General features: G+C 61.9%; 1 protein-coding gene across 2 annotated transcripts; it reads right to left on the bottom strand.

The window, feature by feature from the left end:
* Window positions 1-1,580: 1,580 nt before the first annotated feature.
* Window positions 1,581-23,710, bottom strand: CPLX1 (complexin 1). Of its 2 annotated transcripts, none has more exons than XM_037047435.1 (4): window positions 23,597-23,710; window positions 22,301-22,387; window positions 7,028-7,203; window positions 1,581-2,060 (listed from the first exon to the last, which is right to left on the bottom strand). In XM_037047435.1, the coding sequence occupies exons 2-4, from the start codon at window positions 22,329-22,331 to the stop codon at window positions 1,863-1,865; spliced, it is 405 nt and encodes a 134-aa protein (XP_036903330.1). In that variant the 5' UTR covers window positions 22,332-22,387; window positions 23,597-23,710; the 3' UTR covers window positions 1,581-1,862. The 2 variants fall into 2 exon arrangements, with proteins under 2 accessions (XP_036903330.1, XP_036903325.1); XM_037047430.1 differs by having other exon boundaries at window positions 23,611-23,710.
* Between the last annotated feature and the right edge of the window lie 1,541 nt (window positions 23,711-25,251).

Raw genomic sequence — 25,251 nt, 5'->3', positions numbered from 1 at the left:
GGACAGACTAGGGGCAGCCTGTCAGGGCCGTGCAGGAGGGCTGGGGTATGGCCAACAGCAGGGACCCAGACCCCTGGGGCTGGAGTAGCTGTAGGGAAGGAGAAGCCTGGGAAGGGTCTTGGGGATGGCGGAGGGTGGGGTGGCACTCACTCTGGCTGGGGCTGCCTCCGTGAAGGGGAGTTGGGGTCAGGGTGGTGGGGAGACCCTGCTGCTGCCCCAGCCAGAGGGGCAGGTGCTTCCTATCTGGCTTGCCAGGGGATAGCAGGACCTGCCCTCGCCCCCTGGGAGGAATCAGGACTCCAGAGAGAATGTCCACACGGTATGAAATCACGGTGTTGTTTATTGGCTGTGATTCCATCCGGAGAGAACACACGAGGTGCCCCCGACATGCGAGAGGAGGCACAGGCGCAAGGACAGACAGACAGACAACATCCAAGGTCTACACTAAGCTAGGCCGCCCTGGCGCCCCAAGCGCTGGGATTGGGTTGCGGGGTTTCTGCCAGACGACGCCCTGGCCACGCAGAGCTGGCCCTCGGAAGTGTGGACATGGGCATTCAAAAGACAGGGAGGCGGGAGGAGCCGGGCGCACAGAGCCCCGCAGTTGGTATTGCAGTCTGGTTGCTATGGCTTTTCTACAGCGATGTGGGGTGCACCCCCGGCCGCAGCGCGTGCCAGGGACCGTCCCACGTGGGTGTAAATGGCCCAGGGCCAGGCCACCGGCTTTCTGTCCAGATAAACTCCCCGAATACGTTAGACCTTTACCTGAGATTCAACACGTTGTGATGCAAATTAATCAAGGACAGGGGACAAAGCAGGGCTTGGGGAGGACCGGCAGGTCCTGTGAGAGAGGACAACGGGCGGGTCCCTGCGAGGCCACAGCAACCCGCAGAAGGGAGGGACGGGGACACACACCTCCGGCTGCCCAGCGCTCAGGGAAGCAGCTGGCTCATCCTCCCCTGCACTGCTGAAGAAGGGGTGAGTTAAGAGGTCGAGAGCCGGGCCTCCCCTAGAGCAGCCTTGGAGAGGGCGATGACAACCTGGGACGGGGGTGGGGCAGGCTGGCTGGGCCCAGAGTGAGGGGAGCTGACCTACTAGGTGTGTACCACTCTGGGGGTGGGGGGACTTCCCCCCATTCATATTGCTTTGTTTCCCTTATCTTAGAAAAGGGCCGTGGCGTTCCGAAGAAGCAAAGCCTTCCGGAGGAGCGAGCCAAGGGGGTGGGAAGGACAGACAGACGGACGATGAATGCAATGGGTTCGGACAGAGAGGGATGGGCAGCCAGCAGATAGGCCTCAGTGTGGGAGGAGGGGCTTGGGGGGTCCAGGCTGATCCGGACGGGAAGGGGCTTACCACCCCTGCCCCAGGTTGGGGCCCAGGTACCTGCCGCTGCCCTTCCCGCCCTCTCCCAGCCCGCACGATGCCCCCTTCCCCCACTATGGCTGTGCTCCTGAGTTTGGGGCCGGACAAGCACGCATCAAGCGCTGAGGGGTGGCCGGTAGACCGGCCTCAGACGCTGCTGGGTGGGCGGGGAAGGTCGGGAGCGAGGAGGGGGTTCCAGGCTCTGGGGAGTGCGGGGGAGGTCCACCCTCCCGCTCCGCAGGAGCCCAGAGGGCTGGACCCAGGTCTCTGGCACAGACCGCAGGGGCCTTGGAGGTCAGCGCCCATCCCACGTGGCGGTGCGTGGCAGTGCGCGGAGGGGTGGGGGCGGGCGGAGGCTCCTGCGTGAGGGGCGTGGGGCGCAGGGACGGGGACTATGGCTTATATCGCACAGGGGCTGCACTCTGCTCCTGACCTCCCCGGGGCCTCTGCGGGTCTCGGGCAGGGGGCGGGGGCGGGCGGGGCGGGCTCGGGCGCGGCGGGCACTACTTCTTGAACATGTCCTGTAGCGGCCCCGGCAGGTACTTGATGACCGTGTCCAGGATGCTCTCGTCCTCCGCCTCGGGCTCGTCCCCGCAGCCCGGCGGGATGGCCTTCTTGGGCCGCGTCAGGCTGCCCTCCGAGTTGGCCTCCATGGCAGCCTGGGCCTCTGCCTCGCGCTCCTCCTTCTTCTTGATGCCGTACTGTGGGGACAGCGCTGGGTCAGGGGTCCCCGCAGGCCAGTGCTCGCAGGACCTGGGGCGGTGGCAGGGCCCTCACTGGGGGCCTGGGTGAGGGGCCTGAGGGGTCCCGAGCACCCGCAGCTAAGGGGGCGCCCCACCAGCAGCCACCCGGACCTGGGAAGGAAGGGGAAGTCCCCATCCACGGGGCGCCTGGAGAAGACCCTCACGGAAAATGCTGGATCCTGGGCAGGAGGAGAACAGGTATAGGGGCATCTTCCTATCTGGGGGCATGCGGGGATCCTGACCCCGGCCCTGTCCCCAGCGGTGCCTCCTTGAGGAAGTCTGGCCTGGGCTTGTTACAGGAGCAGCCAGAGCCAGGAGCCTCCGCGGGGAGAACCCGCTGCTCCATGGCTGGCTGACCAGACCCTTGGTCCCTGTCTGGATGGCCACGCTGTCATGCCTGGCCAAGTCTCCCTGGACACAGCCATGACCCCAGTCCCTGGCAGACCCTCTGCACTCTGTGAGCAGCTGGTGGAGGGATGTGCCGGTGGACACTCCACAGTGGATGTGACCCTCGGGCCATACTGCTGGCTTCCTGTGTGTCTGCCCTGAGCCCTTTTGTAGTAGACTGAACAGTGTCCCCCCAAATCCGTGTCACCTGGAGCCACGGCCGGGCAGCTCAGTTCGTTAGGGCACCATCCCGTACCAATCGCTGCAGGTGCAGTTCCCGGTCAGGGAGCATTCCTAGGTTGTGGGCCCGAGCTCTGGTCAGGTGCGTACAGGAGGCAACCTAAGGATGTTTCTGTCTCCCCCACCCCCCTGCTTCCTCTTTCTCCAAAATCAATAAATATGTCCTCAGATGAGGATCAAAAAATTTCTTAGCCCTGGTTGGTATGGCTCAGTGGATTGAGTGTTGGCCTGTGAACCAAAAGGTCGCTGGTTCGATTTCCAGTCAGGGCACGTGCCTGGGTTGCAGCCAGACCCCCAGTTGGGGGTGTACAAGAGCAGCTGATCAATGTATCTCTTCCTCTCTTTCTCCCTCTCTTCCCCTCTCTCTAAAAACAAATAAGTAAAATCCTTAAAAAAATCCTTTAAAAATAAAACAAATCTGTGCCCTTAGGGCCTCAGAATGTGACCGACCGTATTGGGAAATAAGGTCTTTACAGACATCATTAAGGTAAGAACAAAAACGAGACAACCCTGGGCCCTAAATCTGATGAGCGCATCTGTAAGACAGAGAGGAGGAAGCCATGCGACACCTGAGAGAGGTTGGGACAGGAGCCCAGGATGCCGAAAGCTGCCAGAGCCCCCAAAACCAGCAAACACAGGGGAGCATTCTCTCCTTTGAGCTTCAGAGAGAGTACAGTCCCGGCCTCCAGGCCTCTGGGACCCAGAGGACAGGCTTCCAGAAGACCAGTACAGGCCCTGTCAGGCCCATCAGCGCCATGGCCCCCAGGGGCACTTTGGTCCCAGGCAGTCCAGGAGACCACAGAAGGACCTTCTGCCCTAGGGCTGGTGGGAGCCGGGTGAGGCCAAGCTGGCCTCATGGCTTTGGGGGTCTGATCCCCCACCAGGCTGGGGTAGGGGCACCCCTTGGTCAGGTCTGGGGGTCCAAGTTCCATGGGGGAGCAGAAGCAGCAGTGAGGGTGAAGAGGTGACGGTGGGGAGAGGGTATGGGTGTCTGCAGTGGTCAGTCACCAGCAGGCTGCAGGACCCCCTGAGGGCACACAGGGGTGGTGGCGAGGGAGTGTTTCTGCCCAGGTGGAGGGCCCCCCGCTGCCTGCCATCGATCCTCACCAGCCCCTCCCCAACCCCTGGCTTTCCAGGGCCCTCCCTGTGTTTCGGATTGGGGGCTGACTGCCCCACCCCTGTCCTCCTCTGAGGCTGCTTGCTGGTGGCTTCAGGCAGGAGGCAGGCAAGGGCCACCTTCAGCAGAGGTCCAGGAAGAGGAAGCCATGCTCTCGGCCCAGCTGTGACCAGACCACAGCCAGGGGCACCTGTAGGCCAGAAGGAGAGGGACGAGGGACAGACATCTGCACCCCCCACTAGGGCTCCTGAGCTGCCGGAGCCCCTCTGCTCCATAACCTGAGAGGCGACGAGGGCATCCAGGGCACGTCCAGAGCAGTAGGCACACTGCCCAGCAGGCCCTCGCTACTCAGCACCCAGGGCAGGTTCACAGAGGGCAACGAGCTGGCCGGGCCAGACACCAGGCACGCCCCCGGGGCTGGTGCAAGGAGCTCTGTGTGGTGCCCTTCCCTGGGTCGCTGAGGGGGCACAGCCTCACGACCCAGAGCGCGGCCCCAGGGCACTGGAAGGAGGGAGGCACATGTGGGCTGGGAGCCCTGTGGGCAAAGTACTACCCGAGGCGGCGGTGGGGGGCAGGAGGGTGGCCAGAAACAAGGGTAGAACAGAGAGAGCTTCTGTCCCGAGGGGGCAGCGAGCCCAGCAGCCGCCTCCTCCCCAAGGACATGTGTGTGCCAGGGTGGCACAGGACACTGTGCTGCCCCAGGGCACTGTGCCTCCCAGAGCCTGCCCCTCGCTCACAGGGAAGGTGAATGTGCTCGGGGGACACGCAGTCCTGTTGGACACGCAGTCCTGTTGGACACGCAGGCGGGAACCTGGCACATCGTTGAGCAGAGGAACATCCTCCCAGGTGGGGGGACCCTGTCTTCAAGCAGCTGGGGACGCTCCCCTGTAGGGTCCAGGAAGGAGCCCCTGGCCCCCAGCCCAGTTGCTCTAGAGGCTCGAAAGCTTTCTGAGGTTAAGGCCACTCACTCCGGACTTGACCCAAGGGTCCTCGTTACTCTGGGCGTGAGGCTCCTGAGCTGTGGTCCACCCCAGAGCCTGGCTTGACCGGCTGAGAGCCAGCTCGAGCTATCCATCAACAGCTGTTTACCAGAGACGCTGACTACCGAGAGGTCCAGACATCAGCCCCAGAACAACACACCCTGTGGCTGGTAGGGAACTCCGGGCGGCCAGTGCCCCTGGGCAAGGCAGTGAGCTCCTTAGTAGGATGGGCTATCTCAAGTAACAATCGGCGACCACTGCCACCCTCTTATCAGCACAAACCTCCAACTGGCCCGGAGTGATTTCAGGGGCAGGGGAAGGGGGGAGAGGGCTGGAACCGATCAGCTCCACGTGGGGAGGGTGGCTCCCTGTCCCAAGGCTGCAAAACCGGACCCGGGAAGCCCCAAATCTGGTGGTGCGCAGACAAATCTGAAGGTGGGTATGCCAACCAAGAAGCACGTAGCAAACCGCGAGGCTCACACGCAGATAACGCTCAGGTGGGCCAAGCTGTTCGCCCACCTGGGCCCGCGCACAGGTGGGAAGCTAGCGGCTCTGTCCACCAGCCGGCTTCCGCTTCCCTCCGGTGAGGTGGCCTGGGGAGCTGGACGCGTCACCGCGGCCGCCCCTCGGCTCCCATCTGATGGGGCCTTGGACCCTGCAGCTAACCCTGAAGCTCAGCGCCCCCTTCGCTAACCGTTCCCCACGAGTTCTGGGTGCGGGGTTGGGGAGGGCCACCAGGGGGAGGCACACCTACAGAGCAGGAAGGCTGGGGGCGCTCTACCTGGGCACAGCCCAGCGGAGAAGGGTTCTGCAGAGAACGACGCGGACTTGGGCTCCCGCCGAACTCGCGGGGGCGAGGCCGAGGGCTGGGCCACTGGGCGGTGCCGGGGATGCCGCGGGACGGAGGCGCCAGGCCCTAAACTCCCCACCAGGAGGCGCCCCGCCGTCGCGGGTGCGGGGAACACCCTCTCCCCTCCCAGTGCGCGCTTCCCCTTTGCAGGGTCTGCCGGGCTGAACTGAAGGCTCCTCGCCGGGAGGGAACCAGGTTCTGGAGGCGCCGCAGCGGGGAAGCCTGGGGCTCCAAGGTCCTGAACCTTTCAGCGCTCTCCCAAGCCGCGTCAGAGGCGGGAAGGCGGGGCAGGGGGCGGGGGAACTACAAGAAGATTCTCTTAGCCTCTGTCTCCGTTTCTGTCTGTCTTCCTCTCTGCCTCTGTCTTCTTACCACCCCCGCCCCGTTCTGTTCCTTTCGTGCCCCCGTGGGGTCTGGTTGATGATGCCCATTTTCTGGCTCTTCCCCAAACAGCTCCTGAACGCGGCAGGGCCATGGGGGGGAGGGGGGAGGGACACGGGGCTTATGAGTGGCAGTCCCCAGGGAAGGACCCCCGCACTGACCACTCTTTAGTCCTGGCTTCCCCACCAGCCTCGGGAAGCTGGCCGTTTCCGGGCAGACTTCTCCATCCCAGCTGGTCCAGGCCAGCCACCGTGGATGACCTCTCTGGAAGCCTACCAGACCCCCACCCAGTCCCAGCCCGGGGTTCATCTGCAAAGGCTAAGGCTGCCTAGAGCTGGGAGCTGCAGGTTGGGGTCAGGAAGAAACCCAATGAAGCAGCGCCCAAGCGGAACTCCCAACAGGGGCCTTGATCCAGAGGCACCAGTGCCTTTGATGGGGGAGGCCCAGCCTGGGAGGGGCCGGGGGTTGGGGGCAAGCAACCCAGACGGCATGGCCTCAAGGACCTTGGAAGGCCACGTGGTTCGCTGGACAAGCGGACTCACCCCTCATGCCATAGGAGCCCCATCCGGAGGACGGATGGTCAGGAGCAAGAAGGGCTGGGGGTCCCCAGAGTGCACTATAATCCTAGTGAGCCTGTGTGGCAGATGTGGTCACCTGGGGTGCAGTGACCTCATTTGTCCTACAACCCCATGGGACCACCTCCCACAGCTCCTGAGTGGACAAGCCGAAGGTCTGTCCACTCAGAGGGGTGGAAAGGGCCCTTGGGCTCCACACAGCCCCTCCCCAGGCAGCGCATCTCAGTTCAGGGGGGGTACCCAGCACCCAAGCCCAGCCCTGCAACCCCAGGGATGAAGGCTCCCTGGGTCAGTTCAGGCTCAAGGCTGTCCTCCCAGTGTGTGTGTGTGGGGCGGGGGGGAGCTCCCCTGCCCCCAGGGCCCAGCTGTCCCTGCCACGCCTGGCGGGTCCCCACCTTGTCTCGGATGCCCTGCCGCATGGCTTCACGCTCCGCCTCCATCTTGGCGTACTTGGCCTTACGCTCCTCCTCCTCTTGCCGCAGGGCTTCCTGCCGCTCCTCCTCCTTCTTGGCGGCATCCGGGTCCTTCTCCTCCTCACCCCCGAGCATCTTCCCCATGTCCTTGGTGGCCCCTGGGGACAGAAAAGAGAGTGAGCCAGGCAGCCCATGTGGACAGCCTGCCGGGCAGACACGTCCCAGCACCAGCAGGGCTATGGCGCGTTCTGTCTAGAGCAGGAGGCGTGAGTTCCTGGGCAGGGGTGTGTGGGGAGGATCGCACAGGTCGTCTGTGAGGAAGCAGGATTGCACGTGTGTGACTGTGCCTTGGCTGCATCTCTGTGTGCACGCACACGTGTCTCTGTGAGCCTTGGGTCCCGTGTCCAGCCAGGGCTCAGCCTCCAGGAGGTGCTGGAGAAGTGGCTGAACCGTTGGTGAGGCGGCGGGCCTGGTGTGCAGGGCCGGCGGCTGAGGAGTCTGGGCACCCAGGGCCTAATCTCTCCCGCTGCGCCAGCCACCACTGTTCTGTGGATCCACAGGCAACAACGGGCACATCCCTAGACGCCCCTGTGTCCTGTCCCCCAGGGCAGCGCTGTGGTTACGGCCTCGGATCTCGGAAGGCACCACGGTGAGTCTTGGCCCTTTGGCAGCTCCGGGGAGCAGAGCAGCAGATGTGCCCTTCACACTGCATCCCCAGGGCAGCGGAGGGGGCGGCGCTGAAGGTCAGCATCGCTAGCCGCCCCCCCCACCCCCCCCGCACACACATGGCCAGCCGGCCCACCCCACCGAGGGGACCCCTGCTGCTCCCGGCGACAACTGCTGCCCGTGCACATGGACACTGCCAGCCTCTGAAGGCCTCCTCCTCCCCTGAGCCCTCACGGGCACTGCCCCAGGCCAGCCAAGCAGGTGCCTCGGGACCAAACCGTCTGTGTGGTCCGGTGCCCACACAGCATCTCCAGACGTGCCCATGCCCGCCCCCACCCTGGCTTGAGGCCCAGCCCGACCCCCTCCCCTCAGAACGAACGCAGTGGCCCCCTGTGCTTGGCGCTCTTGGCGCTACTGGGCTACTCTTCCACCTCGCCGCCCAGCAGGGCCGAACCTGGATAAGTCCCCTTTCCTGCAGGTTTGTCTCCTGGTGCTGAACACAGTCTTTGCGGGCCAATTGCTCAGGAGCGCCCCCTCCCGTGAGCAGAAGGCATAGTTCGGAAAGCCACCGGCTGTGGGTGGAAAACAGAGCAACTTTCTGGCTGAGCTCTGGGCTGAACACCAGCTGCCTGCAGGCTAGACCATGCCGATCACACAGGCCTTCCTAGCTGCCGGGAAGTTCTGCGGGCAGGCCCTGCCCCAGGTGCTTGGCTGTGGCACAGACCCAGACAGACTGACAGCCTCAGGGCTGGTTCTCAGCCACATCTGCAGAAATTCAAAAAGCAGATTCCAGGCCAATGACTCCAGGGAAACTGGGTCGTAGAGTCGCTGACACACTCTCCGGCCAGTTCCCCTGGTAACCAGGCCAGGAGCAGGCTGCCTCCTATGCCATCTTCCTCCCTGGCCCATGTGGGGGCAGGGAGGCGGGGACAAACCCCACCGCCTGGCTGCCACCTCCCGGCCCTCCCCGCCTCCTCCCTGGCCTGTGGGTGCCCATGGCAGGTAGATGGCTGCTGTGTGCATTGTTCTCCGCATACAACAAGCTGGCCTCTGGAGAGAGGCCCTGGGAAAGCACGGGTGTTGAGGTGGAGGTGTGAGCAGGCCATCCACCTCCCTCTCCTGAGGGGAAGAGCAGTGGCCGGTGGGGGGCTGGTGAGGCCACACTGATGTGGTGGGCTGGGTCCCTGAACCCACACATCTCGTGAATCACAAGGCTATAGCTCTAGCAATTGCAACAAGCATTTATTGAGCACCGACTGTGAGCTGAGCTCTGCCACACTGGGCACTGGCCTTTGGGTCTTGCCCGGGGCCCTCGAGTGCCACCATCCCCAGTGCCCACCTAAGCTCTGGGCTGGTCCATTGGCCAGAGGGGACAGGGAGGGTCTGGCAGCCACGCAGAGGGCAGAGCATTGGGGAAAGACTGGATGACCTCTCCTGGGCCAGGGCTGAGGGCAGAGGTCATGCCTCTGGGAGCGGATTCACGCTGGGGACTGGCTGCAAAGCCACTGGCTATGGGAATGGACCGGGCTCTTGGGGGTCCCCAGCAGGACCTTGGACAGCCCACAAGCCCTGCCCAGCGCCAAGGGCTTGGAGCTCCACGCTGGGGTCAGTGGTGGACCCTGTGAGGAACTTTCACGCTCCCCGTGTGCCCTTTGATCTCCCTACGGGACGCAGGGTCAGGCCGAGTGGTACTGTGGGGGGGGTCTCTGCCTCTGGCCCCTGGTTCCGAGCAAGAAGCCCCACCCCATAGCCTTTCTGAGAGAGGGTCTGCGGTAGCCTTTTACAGATGAGGAAACTAAGGCACCACGCAGTCTCACCTGGTGCCCAAGTGTCCGACTGAAGGAGGTGGGGGAATGGGAGTCCTGTGCTGGCCTTGTGGACGCAGGAGGGGGCTCTCTAACGGCAAATGAGTGGGGACATGAGTCCAACCCCAGTGGCTGCGTCTGGGAACCAGAGACCCAAGGCCTCCACATGGTGAAACGTCAGGGGCCACAGATTCCCAGGAACACCCATCATGCCCCTGCACCACACGGGAACACTCCTGTGCCCTGGCCTCAGTCAGGGGGCCTGGGTCCCCTGAGGAGGTTTGGGCACAGCTCACCGCCCAGATCTGCTCCCGGGGAGAAGCTGGGGTCCAGTGCCCGGTTCAGCCCAGACCAGCGGCCTGCTGGACGGGGGCAGAAGGAAAGCAGAGAGGCAGGCAGAGCTCGGAAACACGCCTGAGAAGTGGCTGCCGACTGAAGGAATCACAGCGACCACATAGTGCTCTGGCGGTGCTGTCCTGACACGTCTGAAAACTGGAATGAAGTGGCCTCTAAAAAGTGTCAAAAACTGCCCTGGCTGGTGTAGCTCAGTGGATTGAGCGCGGGCCTGCGAACCACACGATCTCGGTTTGATTCCCAGTCAGAGCACATGCCTGGGTTGCAGGCCAGTTCCTGGTTCTCGGCAGAGGACGCATGAGAAGCAACCATATATTGATGTTTCTCTCTCTCCTTCCCTTCCCCTCTAAGATAGATAAATAAATAAAAGATCTTTTAAAAAATGTCAAAAACTGAGAACGATGTCTAAGAATTCACAGATGGAGCATTTCAAATAGTCAGGAAACGCAGTTCCAGTGGTATTTAGAGTGTTCTCGGAAGGGAGAAAAAAGGAGAAAATTCCATAGTTTATTTTTGTGAAATTAGCATAAGAATGATGCCAAAAATCAGCGAAGAGAAAGAAAGACAGAGAGAGAAGAAAAGAAGATGAAAATGAAGAAGAAGGAGCAGGAGGAGGAGGAAGAAGAGGAAAGAAGGAGGAGGAGGAGGGGAGGGGAGGGTTAGGCAGGTGTCCTGAAGCAGCAGCTCTTCGGAAGGGCGCACCTGCTTCCCAGCGCTTCCCCGTGGGAAGTGAGCGATTTAACATAATAACCCACCAGGACACACAGGAAAGGGAGAGGAGAACAAAGCCACACAGGCACTACATTTGGGGCGCTGAGTTCCAGGAGTGGGAGGCGTTGGGCTGTGGGGGCCCCGACGGACAGGCTGGGGGTGGCCCCACATGGGGACCCACCACCAGGCAGCAGCAGGGAATTTAAGTTGTTTTCCTGGAGAAGCTGCACCTGAGACCCTCTGAACACAGACCGGCCCTGGGCACTGGGGGCACAGGCGACAGGCCCACCACACACTGGGGTTAGGTGGGCACTGGTTTCCTGAGAGGCCTCCCCCAGGCCCTGCCAACCCGTACACCCTCTTGTCAGCTGCACAAAATCCCTGAACAGAGAAGCCAGCGTGTGCACCCCACGGGGAGCCCAGGGGGCCCTGCCAGCCACGAGTGGGGAGAGAGGGGTGTCTGGGGGAGCGACAACAAGCCACGCCCCGGAGCTGAGGGATGTGCCTGCGGCGAGGACGAGAGACCCACAGTGAAGTCTTGAGACTGTGGCATCTCAGAAGGCCAGGAGGGTGGGAGAGAAAACAGTGAAAGCCTCCAGAGAGAGAGAAAGGTCATGTGAAAGCCCCGGAAAATAAAAATAGCACTTGGCTTTTCTACAGCAGCTTTAGGGTCTGGAAGTCCATGGAAAAAAGACTCCAAATGTTGAAGGAGAAAATTGTTTTGAATCTGGGATTTTGTACCCAGTCTAACCACCTCTCCTGCGTGAGGGCGGACAGGGGGCCTCCACTGGCCTTCTGTGCCCTCAGGTCAGAAAGTTCCCAAGGACGTGGCCAGGAGGCAAGTCAGGGCCTGACAGCAGCCTCGGATGGCCGTGGACGCGCCAGTGTCCTGGGGCAGCCGCTCCAGGGGGCTGCTGGAGGGTGTAGAAGAAAGATTCCACAGAAAACTAGGTGGAAATGAGATGTTCATTAATCATAGGGCAAACCGCAGGTTTACTTATGTTTTGAAAGCAAGAGGAAGTTTATCGAAGCTGAGATCAGCAAGGTTAAAGGGGCCTAGGAAACAGGGTTGGGATGAGCCCGGAGTAGGCCCGGGATGAGCTGCACCTGCCCTCGGCTCCTCTGTCTCGTCGGAGCCCTTATGAGCTCGGGAGGAAGGAAGGAAAAGTACGGCCCTGGCTGGTGTGGCTCAGTGGGCTGAGCGCCAGCCTGCGAGCCACAGGGACGCCACTTGGATTCCCGGCCAGGGCACATCCTGGGTTGTGGGTCAGGCCCCAGACCTGTGTTTCTCTCTCTCCCTCTCCCCTCCCTCCCTCTAAAAATAAGTTAGTAAAATCTTCAAAAAGAAAAGTACATGGCTGAGGGAGCGTGCCACCAAGGTTCCACACCAGAGGAATGCAGCCTGGTGCCCGCTCCCTGGTGAGCAGGGCCGAGTGGTTTTGCAGGGGCGGGAAGGGAGGGGTGAGGTCTGTCCTCAGCCGGGTCCCCAGTCCGTCCCCAGTCCATCCCCAGTCCGTCCCAGGAAACCACAGAAGTTCTGAGGGGACCACAGTGAGCTCTTAACCAAGAAGAATGAGGGGACTTGTCTCGGGGGCAGCCTGAGAAGGGAGTCACTTCAGTCCCACGCCATCGCATTCAGCCTGGATGAGAACCACACTGTCACCCCAGGCCCGGCCAGGGGCAGCAGAGGATGGGCAGGGGTCCGCACATGGTGCCTGAGACTGGGGGGGAGCTGCTTCTGTAGCCCACCCCCAAAGGTGAGTTTCTGTCCATACCTGTCTGCAGAACAGAGACCCACAAACCCCCCACTCATGGGGCCGAGGTGCTGGGCACGTCAGTGGGCACAGCTGAGGGCCACTGTGGCCGCCCTGCCCAGCCTCTGCCGCGACCTGATGCCCGGGCTGGTTCCAGTAAGGAACCAGCACAAAGAACTCTGCATAGCCTTGTGGAATTAAAATGAGATCTGAAGGCATTCCTCCAGGAAAAATTATTTTTAGATTTTATTTATTTATTTCCAGACAAAGGGGAAGGAAGGGAGAGAAACATCAATGTGTGGTTGCCTCTCACACGCCCCCTGCTTGGCCTGCAACCCAGGAATGTGCCCCGACTGGGAATCGGTCAGGGAATGCACCCAACTGGCGACCCTGTGGCTCACAGTCCGGTGCTCAATCCACTGAGCCACACCAGCCAGGGTAAAAAAAATGTTTTTAAATAAAGCACCGAGTAATAATAACAGGTGAATTTTAAATTGAGGCAGCATTTCCACTTATTATACTTTCCTTTAGTATTTCAATCTGCTATAACGAACATCTACTGTTTTAACAATGGGGAAAGTCCAATTCCACATTAACAAATTAAACGCATATAAATGTCTCTAATAGAAGTGAACGCAGGACTTCCGGCCAAGATGGAGGTGTAGGTAGACACACTATGCCTCCTCACACAACCAAAATAAGGACAACAAAAATTTAGAAACAAAATAGCAGCCGGTACTGACAGAAAATTGAATTGTATGGAAGTCCGACAAACAAGGAGTTAAAGTAGACACATTCATCTAGACGGTAGGAGGGGCGGAGACGGGCGGCTGGGTGGACAAGGATCAAAGGCAAAAAACGCTGTGGCTTGTGGACCCTGGGTGCATAGGCAGCGGCGGGTGGACCCAGTGAGGCGGTGAATTGTGGAGGGGCATGGCAATGAGGCAGCTGGCAAATCGGGCAGTCCCACACTCAGAGGCAGATAAACCAGGCAAAACTGGGGAGCGAGACAGACTGCCCAACCCAGGGTCCCAGTGCTTGGAAATAAAGCTTCAAAACACTGATTGGAAACATCTGTGAAGGTTGAGGCGCCAGGAGACTCCCAGCCTCACAGGAGAGTTCATTGCAGAGACCCACAGGGTCCTGAACACACACAAGCCCACCCACACGGGAATCAGCACCAGAAGGGCCCAGTTTGCTTGGGGGAAGCAGCGAAGGGACTGAAATCAGACAGAGAGCAGAGCAAGCACCACTGTTCCCTCCCCACCCCCACATACAGTGTCACAACCCAGCCACTGGGTTGCCCCGCCCTGGTGAACACCTAAGGCTCCTCCCCTCATGTAACAGGCATGACCAGACCACAAAAAAATGGCAAAACAGAAGAACAGCTCAAAGCCCCAGAGCCTATAATTCTAAGTGACCAAGAAATAGCCAACCTTTCAGATGCACACTTCAAAACACTGGTGATCAGGATGCTCACAGAACTGGTTGATTTTAGTCACAAATTAGAGGAACATATGAAGGCTAAACTGATTGAAATGAAGGGAAATGCACAGGAAACCAATAGTGATGGAAAGGAAACTGGGACTCAAATCAATGGAATGGACCAGAAGGAAGAAAAAAATGACCAAACAGAAAAGTATGAAGAAACAAGAATTCAAAAAGATGAGGAGGGGCTTAGGAACCCCCAGGACATCTTTAAACGTTCCAACATCCGAATTATAGGGGTACCAGAAGGGGAAGAGGAACAGCCACGAGTGGAAAACTTATTTGAACAAATAATAAAGGAGAACTTCCCCAGTCTGGCAAAGGAAATAGACTTCCAGGAATAGACTTCAGAGAATCCCGAAGAAGTTGGACCCAAGGAGGAACACACCAAGGCACATCATCATTACATTAGCCAATATTAAAATGAAGGAGAGAATCCTAGAAGCAGCAAGAGATAAGGGGACAGTCACCTACAAAGGAGCTCCCATCAGACTGTCAGCTGATTTCTCAAAAGAGACCTTACAGGCAAGAAGGGGCTGGAAAGAAGTATTCCAAGTCATGAAAGGCAAGGACGTACATCTAAGATTACTCTATCCAGCAAAGCTTTCATTTAGGATGGAAGGGCAGATAAAGTGCTTCTCAGACAAGATCAAATTCAAGGAGTTCATCATCACCAAGCCCTTATTCTATGAAATGTTAAAGAGATTTATTTAAGAAAAAGAAGATAGCCCTGGCTGGTGTAGCTCAGTGGATTGAGCTCGGGCCTGCGAACTACACGATCTCGGTTCGATTCCCAGTCAGGGCACATGCCTGGGTTGCAGGCCAGTTCCCAGCAGGGGACTCACAAGAGGCAACCATACATTATTTCTCTCCTTCTCTCCTTCCCTTCCCCTCTAAAGATAAATAAATAAAATCTTTTAAAAAAGATGATAAAAAACATGTATAGTAAAAGGACAGCAAACTCACAATTACTAACAATCACACCTAAAACAGAAACAAACTAAGCAAACAACTAGAACAGGAATAGAACCACAGAAATGGAGATCACATGGAGGGTTAGCAATAGGAGAGTGGGAGGAGGAGAAGGGGGGAGAAGGTACAGAGAATAAGTAGCATCGATGGCAGGTAGAAAATAGACGGGGGGAGGGCAAGAATAGTAGGGGAAATGTAGAAGCTAAAGAACTTGTGACACATGGACATGAACTAAAGGGGGGGAATGTGGGTGGGAGGGGGTGTGCAGGGAGGAGGGAAGTGAAGGGGGAAATGGGAGAACTGGAATGGCATAATCAATAAAATACTTTTTAAAAGAACTGAATGTAGAAATCAAAATGCTTTTGCGAACAAAGAGTGCAGACCCCACGGGTTGAGGTGCTCAGACGCAGGAAGGTGCGCCCGTGGGCAGAGCCCCCGAACGGCAGCGCTGGGCGCAGGTGCACCTGCCCCTCCACGCCAGTCAGAGCTGAGGTGATGTTCTAAAAGGGCACGTCGGCTGCAGAACGCTGCGGAAGGCTTGTAAATTTACAGACATGGTCCTGTCCTGGCAGGCAAAGCTCAGTGGATTGAGTGCTGGCCTGCACTCAACCAAAGGGTCGCTGGTTCGATTCCCAGGCAGGACACAGGCCTGGGCTGCGGGCCAGGTCCCCAGCAGGGGGCATGTGAGAGGCAAGCATGCATGGATGTCTCTCTCCCTCTGTCTTTCTCCCTTCCTCTCTCTTAAAAATAAATAAGTAAATAAATAAAATCTTTTAAAAATAGTCCTTATATCAGGATAAAATAAATGAAACAGCGAGGAAGCATTTGAACGCAAACAGCAGGAGGACTGAGGCTGGGTCAGACGTAACCACTCATGCAGCCCCGCCCCCCAAAACCAGAGCGGCTTGGGCGGGGGTCCCCTCACCATCCTGGGTCAAGGAACAAACACGTTCCAAGGACAAGGACACCCACAGGGCCTGGGGGTGTGGAGCCCCGAGGAGCAGCCTCTGTCTGCTCATCCCACCTGGGGCCCTGCTTGCTGCCCACAATCAGTCGGGAAAACAACAAGGCTGGAACGAAAGCTGCTCTCTGCAGGGCCCTTCCTGGCGGGGACAAAACCCACCCCTCCTGCGCATAAAGGGTCCCCCAGGCCCCGCCCCTTGACCCTGGCTGAGGGTCACTGCCACCTGGCTGGCCTCCAGGAAGCCGCCACTCCGTGGGTGCGGACTGCACCTCCCTCATTTCCTGAGATGCTTCTGTGGCTTTTGTACCCACTTGGAAATGCGGGGAAACACTTCTCCTCTCCCACCAAGACCTCTTAGCAAACCTCGGTTGTCTGGGAACAAAGCCCCCCCCCTGCTCCCCCCGCGCCCCCTCTGGCCCCAGTGACACCAGACACCGTGAGCCTGCGGGGGTGGGGCAGCCCCGGACCTGCCTGCTGCCCCTGCCCCAGCGCACAGTGTCTGCGCCCGGCCCTCAGGACAGGACAAACGGAGACAGAGGCGAGATGAAAATGCCAATTAGGGAGCCCAACAGAGCCGAGCTCGGTGACAGATGGCGTGGCCGCCGGGCGCCGTGGACAGTTGTGGTCCCTTTTGGCTGTGCCTCCATTCAGCCTCTCGCTGCTCACCTGGCCACCCTTGCACCCTGGGGACAGTCCCAGGCACCTGTCTGCTGAGGGGACAGGCCTGGGCGGGGGGCGGGGGTCTGGCCATCCTGGCCCCCCACCCCACAGCTTCTGGCCCCTGCACAGGAGCAGTGGCTGGGGCCACCCTCCCCGAGGGCAAACAGAAGCCCCTTAGAACCTATCCCTGCCCCCCACATGACACCCTGTGGCCTCAGCTGGACTGGTGGTGCAGCAGCGACCCGGGGCAGCAGGTGACCTACCAGCTGGGGGCACTGGGCGAGTCACAGGCCTTCCCACAATGTCTGCGCTCAGCGGAGGCCCCAGAGACCGGGCGTCTTCTTGGCCTGGGCGTGAAGTCCACAGACTTCTGAAGGAAGGCTACATGCAGGCGCCCCAGTGACTCAGAGGGTCTTTGAGGGCCCCAGGCCGGCTGCTTTGCTGGGGTCTCTGTAGGACTCCCTGTCCATCTTTGGTTAGCACCCAGCACCCAGCTCTCAGCACCCAGCACTCAGCATGCTGAGCCCTCCGCTGGGGCCTGAGCAGCTTCATGGCCTCGGTCCACCTGGCCGCCTGGCTGCTAGAGTTGAGTCAAGCCCATGGGACCAAAGGGGACCCGTGGGGTAGGATGAGGGCTGCCCCCTCACCCTGCCAGGCTGCCCCTAAGGAGGGGGCGAGAGTCCCTGACTGAGCCCACTGGGCTGAGGGGGGCCTGACCCCCACAACCAGAGGAGAAGTGAAGGCATCTGTGTGAAGGCCCTCCGACAGGGCTGGGTGCTCCAAGCAGGGACCTCAGAAGGACCTTTGCTCCCCGGGCCCCCTCTCCTGGCCTGCTGACCTGGGCTCGGCCCGTGAGACTGAGTTCTCTGAAACGCACTGGTGTTGGGGTTTGCACAGACTTGCCGCTCCTCCTGAGTGAACGGAGTCGCCTGACCCCTGCTCCATGTATTGTCCCAGCACTCGGTGCGGGCGGCACCACGCTGGGTGAGCAGAGGCCGCTATGCAGACGCTGTCATGCCAGCCAGAAGCCCCTGCCAGCCGATGAGGCAAAAATAAACAAGTGTATCGGCTGATGGCACTGTGTCTGCCGATTCCCCATGCCAAGGCCGAGGGGCCTATGGCTCAGGTTCAGTGTGACTGACCAGGGNCTCCTCCTGAGTGAACGGAGTCGCCTGACCCCTGCTCCGTGTACTGTCCCAGCACTCGGTGCGGGCGGCACCACGCCGGGTGAGCAGAGGCCGCTATGCAGACGCTGTCATGCCAGCCAGAAGCCCCTGCCAGCCGATGAGGCAAAAATAAACAAGTGTATCGGCTGATGGCACTGTGTCTGCCGATTCCCCATGCCAAGGCCGAGGGGCCTATGGCTCAGGTTCAGTGTGACTGACCAGGGGTGCTCTGACCTGAGGGCAGGCCTGCCTCTCACAGATTTGGTAGAAAAGGCAGTTTCTCTAAAGCATGGGGGCTCCAAAGCACCTCCAGGCCTGTGAAGTGGGCAGGGCTGGGACCCCCCTTGGTCCTCTTGGTGCTTTGTCATCAAATGCTCTCTGGTGCCTCCGAAAATCAAGCTTTTCCAAGTTGATGGGGCCAGACGCTCTGAGCTGCCTGCCCAATACCAGGCCACCCCTGCTGTGTTTGGCAGGTGAGGTGGCCCAATGGCCCTCACCTTCCCAGACCCTTCTTGACCATAACACATGAATGAAAACCCTCCACAAGGTTTCACAAACCCATGGGCTGAACAGATGAGGGCGGTTGTCCCTCCCCTTCCCCAGCCCTGACTGTGGATGGGATGCTGGAGCAGCAGCAGCCACTTTGCCACTGCGAGGAGCAGGCTGGGCATGAAAGCTCTGTTGGGGTGACAGTGGCCCAGGAGCAGGTCCCCGAGGATACTGCTGAGCAGCCCAACTGCCTCCTGACACCTCTCACATGAGAGAATCCAGCCTCGATGCAAGCCAGTCTGCCCGGTTCTCTGCGATTTCCGTCAAAAGCAGAATTCAAAAGCTTCCCCCCAAGATTCACTCCTTCTGCAGCCCAGCTCAGGTCCTAGCTCCTCCAGTCTCCCAGACACCAGAGCCCAGCCTCACCTGGTCAGAGTCCCCGTGGGGCAGCCCCAGGCCCATGGGATGTTGCCCCAGACAGACAGACAGACAGGCAGGGGAGAGAGTAGGACCACCCATCCTCAGAACCTGTGTTGGGACAGAATGGGATCTCTGGCCTCACCCTCTGTATAGATTCCAATGGGTAGACACAGGGGTCAGGACAAGACCACTAGGGGTCTCAGGCTGCCTCCCTTGACCTGAGGTCCTAGGAAGCAGGGTGAGAGACAATGTGACCGGCAAAGGCCTCAGGGTCCCTAGTGTGGGGTCCATGGAGCAGGTGCCCCAGGAGGCAGAGGAGATGCCACCCCTGAGTGGCTCCCAGATCATGAAGGGAGATGCCCCCACCCGCACCCCAGTCCCAATGACCTGTGGGAGCTGTGAGGTGGGCACTCTGCTCTCCCATACCTGCCCTGACTTGGGCACATCTGGAGACCTCAGGGGGACTGGGCTGAGAGCAAACGGCCCACCCCCCACAGGGTGCGGAGGCCCTTGGCTGCAGAGGCCTGGAGGCTGTCCCTGGGGCCGCTCATGGAGGGCTGGGGTGGTGGCCCAGCCCTTCCCACACCTGGGGACTGCTGTCCAGCTCAGACATGCAGGCTCAGGACGGCCATTCTTCCCACAAGCCCACAGCCCCAGTGCCCCCGTCCCCCGAACAGTGGCCTCCCCACTTTTTGGGCGGCCAGCTCCCCGCAGAGCGTGGTCCACACTGACCAGGCCATTGGGAGCCCCTGCCCGCCCATGGCTCCCCCTCCGACCTCCAGGGCTTTCGGTGCCTGTCCCAGCCCCTGAGGCCCCTGAGCCTTTGCCCGAGCGGTGCCTGCTGCCTGCTCCTCCTTGGAGCCGCCTCAAATGCCCCACCTCCGGAAGCCCTCTCTTCCCTCCACCTGTTCTGGGCACAGACTGTGTCTCACTGAGGCGGACGGCAGGACAGCCAACCCGGACCGGGTCTTTTGGTCAGAAATTGCCTGATTAGCATCTGCCCAGGCGTGAGAACCTGGTGCCAGCTAGCCTGGGACAGACTCAGCTCCAGGGCGGAGCGAGGCATCCTGGCCTCAGGGAAAACAGTCTCTTCAAATCGTACCCTTGAGGACTGAGCCGCGCAGACTGTGCCACTGGGCCCCAGCTCCAGGCCTGGTCCCCACATGGCCACCACGGGCTCAGCCTCTGTCTCCTTTGTCCAGGACCGACTGAAATCGGGGGTCCTCTCCCGGCCCGTGGGCGGCACTGACCTCTAAAGGTCTCCGGTGCATTCTCTTCGAGAGAAGCTAACCACAGCTGACCTGTTTCTTTACGATTTGGCCCCGAGAGAATTCCGCCCCCACCAGCCCTCAGTGTGACCCCAGCAAAGCCATCGGGGGCAGGGGTGGGGGAGGGGTATCTTCTGAATTGGAAGGAGCCCCGGGAGCCCGCACGGCTCACAGACAGGGTGGGCACAGACAGGGTGGGCCCGGTGCAGCTGGCACTCCTACCAGCCCAGCCTGCTCAGCCCCCCGGCTGCAGAGACACTGCTGTGTAAGGCTCTGGTGTCCGCCCCAGGGCCCAGAGACCGAGAGTCCTGTCATTGCGGGGGAGCCGGCTGTCCCCTCCCTCTGTGGGGCACCGCCACCACCTGCCCTCAGAGAAGCTTCTGGGGTGACAGGCCAGGACGGCTGGTGAGCTGGCCCCTGGGCCCCTGCTCGCCACCCACGGCCTCGCCAGAGGTGCCTCGTCCCAGGCCCAGGGTGCCCTGGGCCCCAGAGAAGACGAGGCTCAGCGGGACAGCCATGCACATGCAGGACCTGCAGTCCCACTGAGTCTGTCTGTCTGTCTGCCTGTCTGATGCCAGATTCCCCATCAGGCAGTCACCTTGCAGCCTCTGTCCCCAGCAAAGGCCCTGCCTCGGGCCCAGGGCAGGGCAGCGGAGGAGGCACTGGGGAGTGTGTCCTCAGCAGAGGACTGGCCACTGCAGGCCACTGAGCTGGGACGGCCTCAGGTGGCTGGGACTTGGCTGCTGGAGCGCGGTCCCCAGAGCAGCTCGGGAAGGCCTCCCGGGCTCCCTCCCCCTGCTGAGAGCCTCTGAGGTGTGCGTGGGTGGGTGCGCGGGGCTAGTCTCAGGCTTCTGTCCCTGACTGCTTTGTTCCTGACACATCTGTGTCTGTCTGTCTCTGTGCCCGCGTGTTCTGCCCTCACACCTCCAGGCCGTGTCCTCAGGACCCTCAGCCGCGCTGCAGGCATTGCTGCAGGCACCATCCTCTGGCTCTCAGCTCCACCCGGCTCCCTGGCCCTGCCGCCGCCCCCGCTTGGCTCCCAGAAGCCTTGTCGCCTCTGTGGCGCGCGTCTGTCTCCCTCCACCTCTGTCTCACAGGTCCCGAGGCATTTCCGTTTCTGTCTTTTTCTGGGTCTGTTCTGGGCTGTATTTTCTCCACCTCCATCCCCTTCCCTGTGTCTTGGTTCACTTCCCAAGACCGTTGCCCGGGTCCTTCCAACAGGCTCCTCCGCACCTGGGGCTCCTGTCTGTCTCTCCTGGGAAATGTGTCTCTGTCTCCCTGTCCCTCTGCCTGTCTCCCTGTCACCCATGCTGATCCCCAGTGCCTGGCAAGAGGAAACACAGGGCCGAAAGCAGGTCTCACCTTGGGGTCAGACACAGTCCCCACGTCAGGCAGCACTGGGGCAGCAAATGTGGGGGGTCACCACACAGCCCGGGGCACCCTGGGGGTTGCCCCTTGGTGGCTCCCCCACCTTTGAAAAGCCACCCTGTCGCCACTACAGAAGAAACTTTGGGCTGACACCAAAGAAAGGGAGCGCAGGCTAGCAATTACCCGGCTAATTGCAGGCGTGTAGACAGCCGAATCAGATAGTTCAGTGCTCCTGCAAGCCCACCTCAGGGCCTGAATTAGCCACCTAATTAATTATCTCTAACTGCCTGGGGCGGGCTGGGAGGAGTGGGGCTCCCTCCTGGTGCCAGGAGGCTGCCTGCCCCTGCATCACGTCCTGGTGACGTAATCATTATAATTAGACCCAACCTGCAGCCTCTCCTGGACCAGGAAACCTCCCGGGTGTGGCCCCCAGCCAGACCCGAGTGTCTGTCCACACACTTTGTCCTGCAGACAAGGCCACACAGGGGCTGCTGCCCCAGGGCAGGGCCTCAGCACCCACCTCCGGCCAGAGAGCCCGACCCCCTGACCTGGAAGCAGCACCTGAGGTGACTTGTTGCGTGGCACTAGACCAATGCCTGGCGGGGACAGCACTGGGTCAGACGTGGCCGAGGATGACACCCAAGAAGGGCCCCAGCCATGGCTGTCAGGTGCTGGCCACAGGCTCCCATCGCAGCGGCTGCAGGGCCGAGCAGAGGCTGCCCCCCGCCTGGGCTGAGCTGAGGGCCCTGCCCCAAAGCCTCTGCACCAGTGTGGACCTCAGCTTATGGCCCGCCCACCTCCTGGGCCAGGGTCTGTGGCCACAAGTTACAAGACCCCCTTCTAACGGGACTCCGAGGGGCTGGGAGGGGTCCCCTCTCTGAAAACGCACGGGTCACACTGCCTCGGGGTGGGCGGCAGGCTCACAGGGGTCTGGGGCTGGGCCCCTTGCCCCTGGACTCATCCTGCTACACCCACCCCAGGTCCAGCTCTGTCTCTGTGCCCCCCCCCCGCCCTCACTGCATCATCCAGGGCTCACTCGCCTGTGGGGCCCTGAAACCCACGCCAGGCTGAGTGGGGCGCTGCTCAGCCCTTGACCCCTGCAGCACCCTGGCCCCGAGTGTGCAGCGGCCACCAGCAGGCACAGCCTGCGTGCCCTGCCCCTGTCCCTACCTCCTAGGGCCTGCTTCATCACAAACTCCATGACGATGGCTCCTCCGAGGGTCTGAACTCACACGCGAGTGTGGTGGAGTCCTGTGCCTGGAAGAGAGGAGAGGGTCACAGGCTGGCCCCACCGACTAACCTGCCTGCAAAGGCTCCCTTCTTGCCCGCCCCCCAGTGGGTGGTCTGGGGTCTGAGAAAGCATCATTCCTTGGATTCCGGTCCCAGGAGGGTCCCTGGGACTTCCACCCCACACCCCGCCAAGGACCAGCAGATTCCAGGACCCCCAGTGGATCTGCATGGTGGTCTCACCCAGCCCCGGGGGCACACACCAGGACTGCTCACCACTTAGGGCAGGGCACAGCTCAGAGAAGCCAGCCTTAGACAAGCAGGGGCAGGACCAGGGGCGTTTGAAGGTGACCGGCTCTGCAGCCTCCCTGGTGGGCCCTGGGCCACGGGGACTGGGTCCAGCTAAGAAGCAGGGTGCAGACGGGTGGGGCCTGAGTGGGTGCACCTCAGGGAGGTCCTGGTGGCTGCTGGGGAGTGTGGGGAGGCTGGGCTCCCTCCAGGGGATATTGGGTGCTAACTGCAAACTCTGGGGTGGGACAACCAGTGGGGGCCCCACTGCTGGGGGGAGACCCCCCCCAGCAGCATCTGCATAGGTGGGGCGCTCCTGGGCCCCCGGCCAGTGGGACGCTGGTGAGGAGGCGCTCCCAGTAAAAGCTGCATTTGCACCCTCCACCAGGCCCCTGTGGGGTCTCCCCTGCCAGGGACCCCAGGTCCCCGCAGAGCCACTGTTCTGTGGGTTTTCCTCTCCTTCCTCTGAAGGAGACCCTCCAGTGTGGGTGCTGGGCTGGGGGGTGGCGGGCGTGCCCCCCTTCCCCGCAAAGCGCCTCTGCCGCAAAGCAGATTCGCTCCCAAACTTCTCTGGCTCCTGGCTCAGAGGAAACCGCGGGCCCAGCTGCAGAGAAGTGGGGGCGAGGCCTCTGGAGACCCCAGGGGCCGCAGGCCGGGCTCTGGCCGCCGCACCCCCAGGGCTTTGCGGCGGGCGAGTTGCCCGGCTCTGCGGAGCGGTCCTCAGGCGGGAGCGCGCCAGGAGAGAAAACGCAGCAGACCGGGGGCGAGAGAGGAGGGCGAGGGGAACCTCGAGAGGCAGGGGACGCCGAGAAGGAGCCCGAAAGAGTGGGGCGCGGGCCGGGGCCGCGGGGCCGCTTCAGCACCGCGCCGGCGGACAGCGCCCGCCGGGCAGGAGCGCGCCACCGTGGCGGGGCTAGGGTCGGGCGGCCTGGGGGCGAGTGGGCTGCGCACCGGGAGCCAGTTACCTTCCCGGGGCCGGGGCGCGGGCGGCGTGCGGACGGTCAGCGGCGGGGCGCGCTCGGGCCGGCCGGGTCCATGTGGCGCCCCAGGAACTGCGGCGGCGGCTGAAGGGCACGGCGAGGAGGGCGCGTCACACGGAGGCGCCCCCGCCCCCCAGCCTGCCGCCGGTGACGAGGAGGGCGGGGCCGCGGGCCCCGGCGAGGGCGGGGGCGGGCGCCGCGCCCCCGTCTGCCTCCAGAACCTGCCCTCTCGGCCAGATTCCGAGGGTCCTGCGGTTCGAGCCCTCCGAGCCCGCGCGCGCAACCCCGGCCCGCCTGGCACGGCTCAGGAGCCGGAGGCTGTGGCCCCATCCGCGCCCCTCGGTGAGGCCCCGAGTGCGGGGCCGCCTTCCCGCTCGCTGGGGGCGCTTGGTGAGCGCGTGCAGGACGGACAGGCGTGCACCCCCGCGGGAAAAGTCCTCCCTCGGGCCAAGCGAGGAGGTTGGGGTCGCGTCCCCTTTCGCTCGGTCCGGGCCCGCACGGGAAAGGGGTCCCCGGCGCGGGGGTGACAGTGGTCCCGGCCGCGCCGCCCTCGGGCGGGAGAGACCCCCACGACTCCTGAGCCGCCCCCCGCCCTGCGGAGAGAGAGTCGCAGACCCGCTGGGACCTATTTTTCAGGGAAACTGTCGCAGAGACAACCCTGTCCCCAGGCGGCCGGGCCCGCGGCGGGGAGGGAGCGTGAAGGTCGCCGAGGACGGGCCGCCCCGCCCCCGCCCGGGCCTCGGGATCGCCGCTGCAGCGCGCGCTGCACTGCGGGGACCGCGGGGGCGCCGCAAGGTCGCGGCTGGGCCTCCTGCCCGCCGCCCCTTCTGGAGGTTGCCAGACCCCGCCCTGAGGTCTTTGCACCGGGGCGTCCTGCGGGCCCAGCCCTAGGGGCCCTGCCTCCCAGCACCGCCCAGGGCTCCCCTGGCGGCCACCTCATCGACATGTCACCATCCCCGCTGGCTGAGTCATCAGGAGTCGCTGGGCGGGGGTGGGGTGGGGGTGGGTGGAAGCGGTGGATCCTGGAGACCCCTGCCCCTGACCTCACCCCGGGGGGCACCCTTCCTTCTGCGGACCCTGGACGCTCAGCGAGCTCAGGAGGACGCGGCCATGGACAGGCCTGTTTCCTGTCTACTGGGCGCCTTGTCCCAGCTCGCACTCCTCACGGACACCTCCAGGCCCCTGTGAGGCCGGCCGAGGCAACCTAGTGGGCAGGAGGGGCACAGGGGCACTTCCCACTCAGCCCCACTTTGGCCAGTGTGGGTCCAGGGCGCCCAGCGGCAGGGTCCTGGGCCCCGGGAGCTGGTCTCAGCACGGTCCATTCCTGCTCACAGGCCTGTAGCCTGGGTCCGGGCCCAGAGGTTCGGGGAGGCTGTGTGTGTGGCAGTGCTGCCCAGGGTGGGCCTGGCGACAGGGCTGCAGGGAGCCCCGACCAGCTCCCTGAGGTTGTTTCGTTTCTTCATGGGGGGTGGGTCGAAGCCCCATGCCTGGGGCAGGTCTGTGGACAGGTGCTCTGTGCACGGTCACCAGTTTCCAGGTGTTTGCGGGTTCCCAGCTCAGGGTCTGCTCAGCTTGGCTCTTCTGGGCTCCTTGCCCACGAGCCCTGGGGGATGACCCACAGCTGAC

Source organism: Sturnira hondurensis, unplaced genomic scaffold (assembly GCF_014824575.4).
Source record: "Sturnira hondurensis isolate 20B ecotype Veracruz unplaced genomic scaffold, ASM1482457v3 Scaffold0000780, whole genome shotgun sequence".
NCBI lineage: Eukaryota > Metazoa > Chordata > Mammalia > Chiroptera > Phyllostomidae > Sturnira > Sturnira hondurensis.
This window is presented reverse-complemented; position numbering and strand designations above follow the sequence as displayed.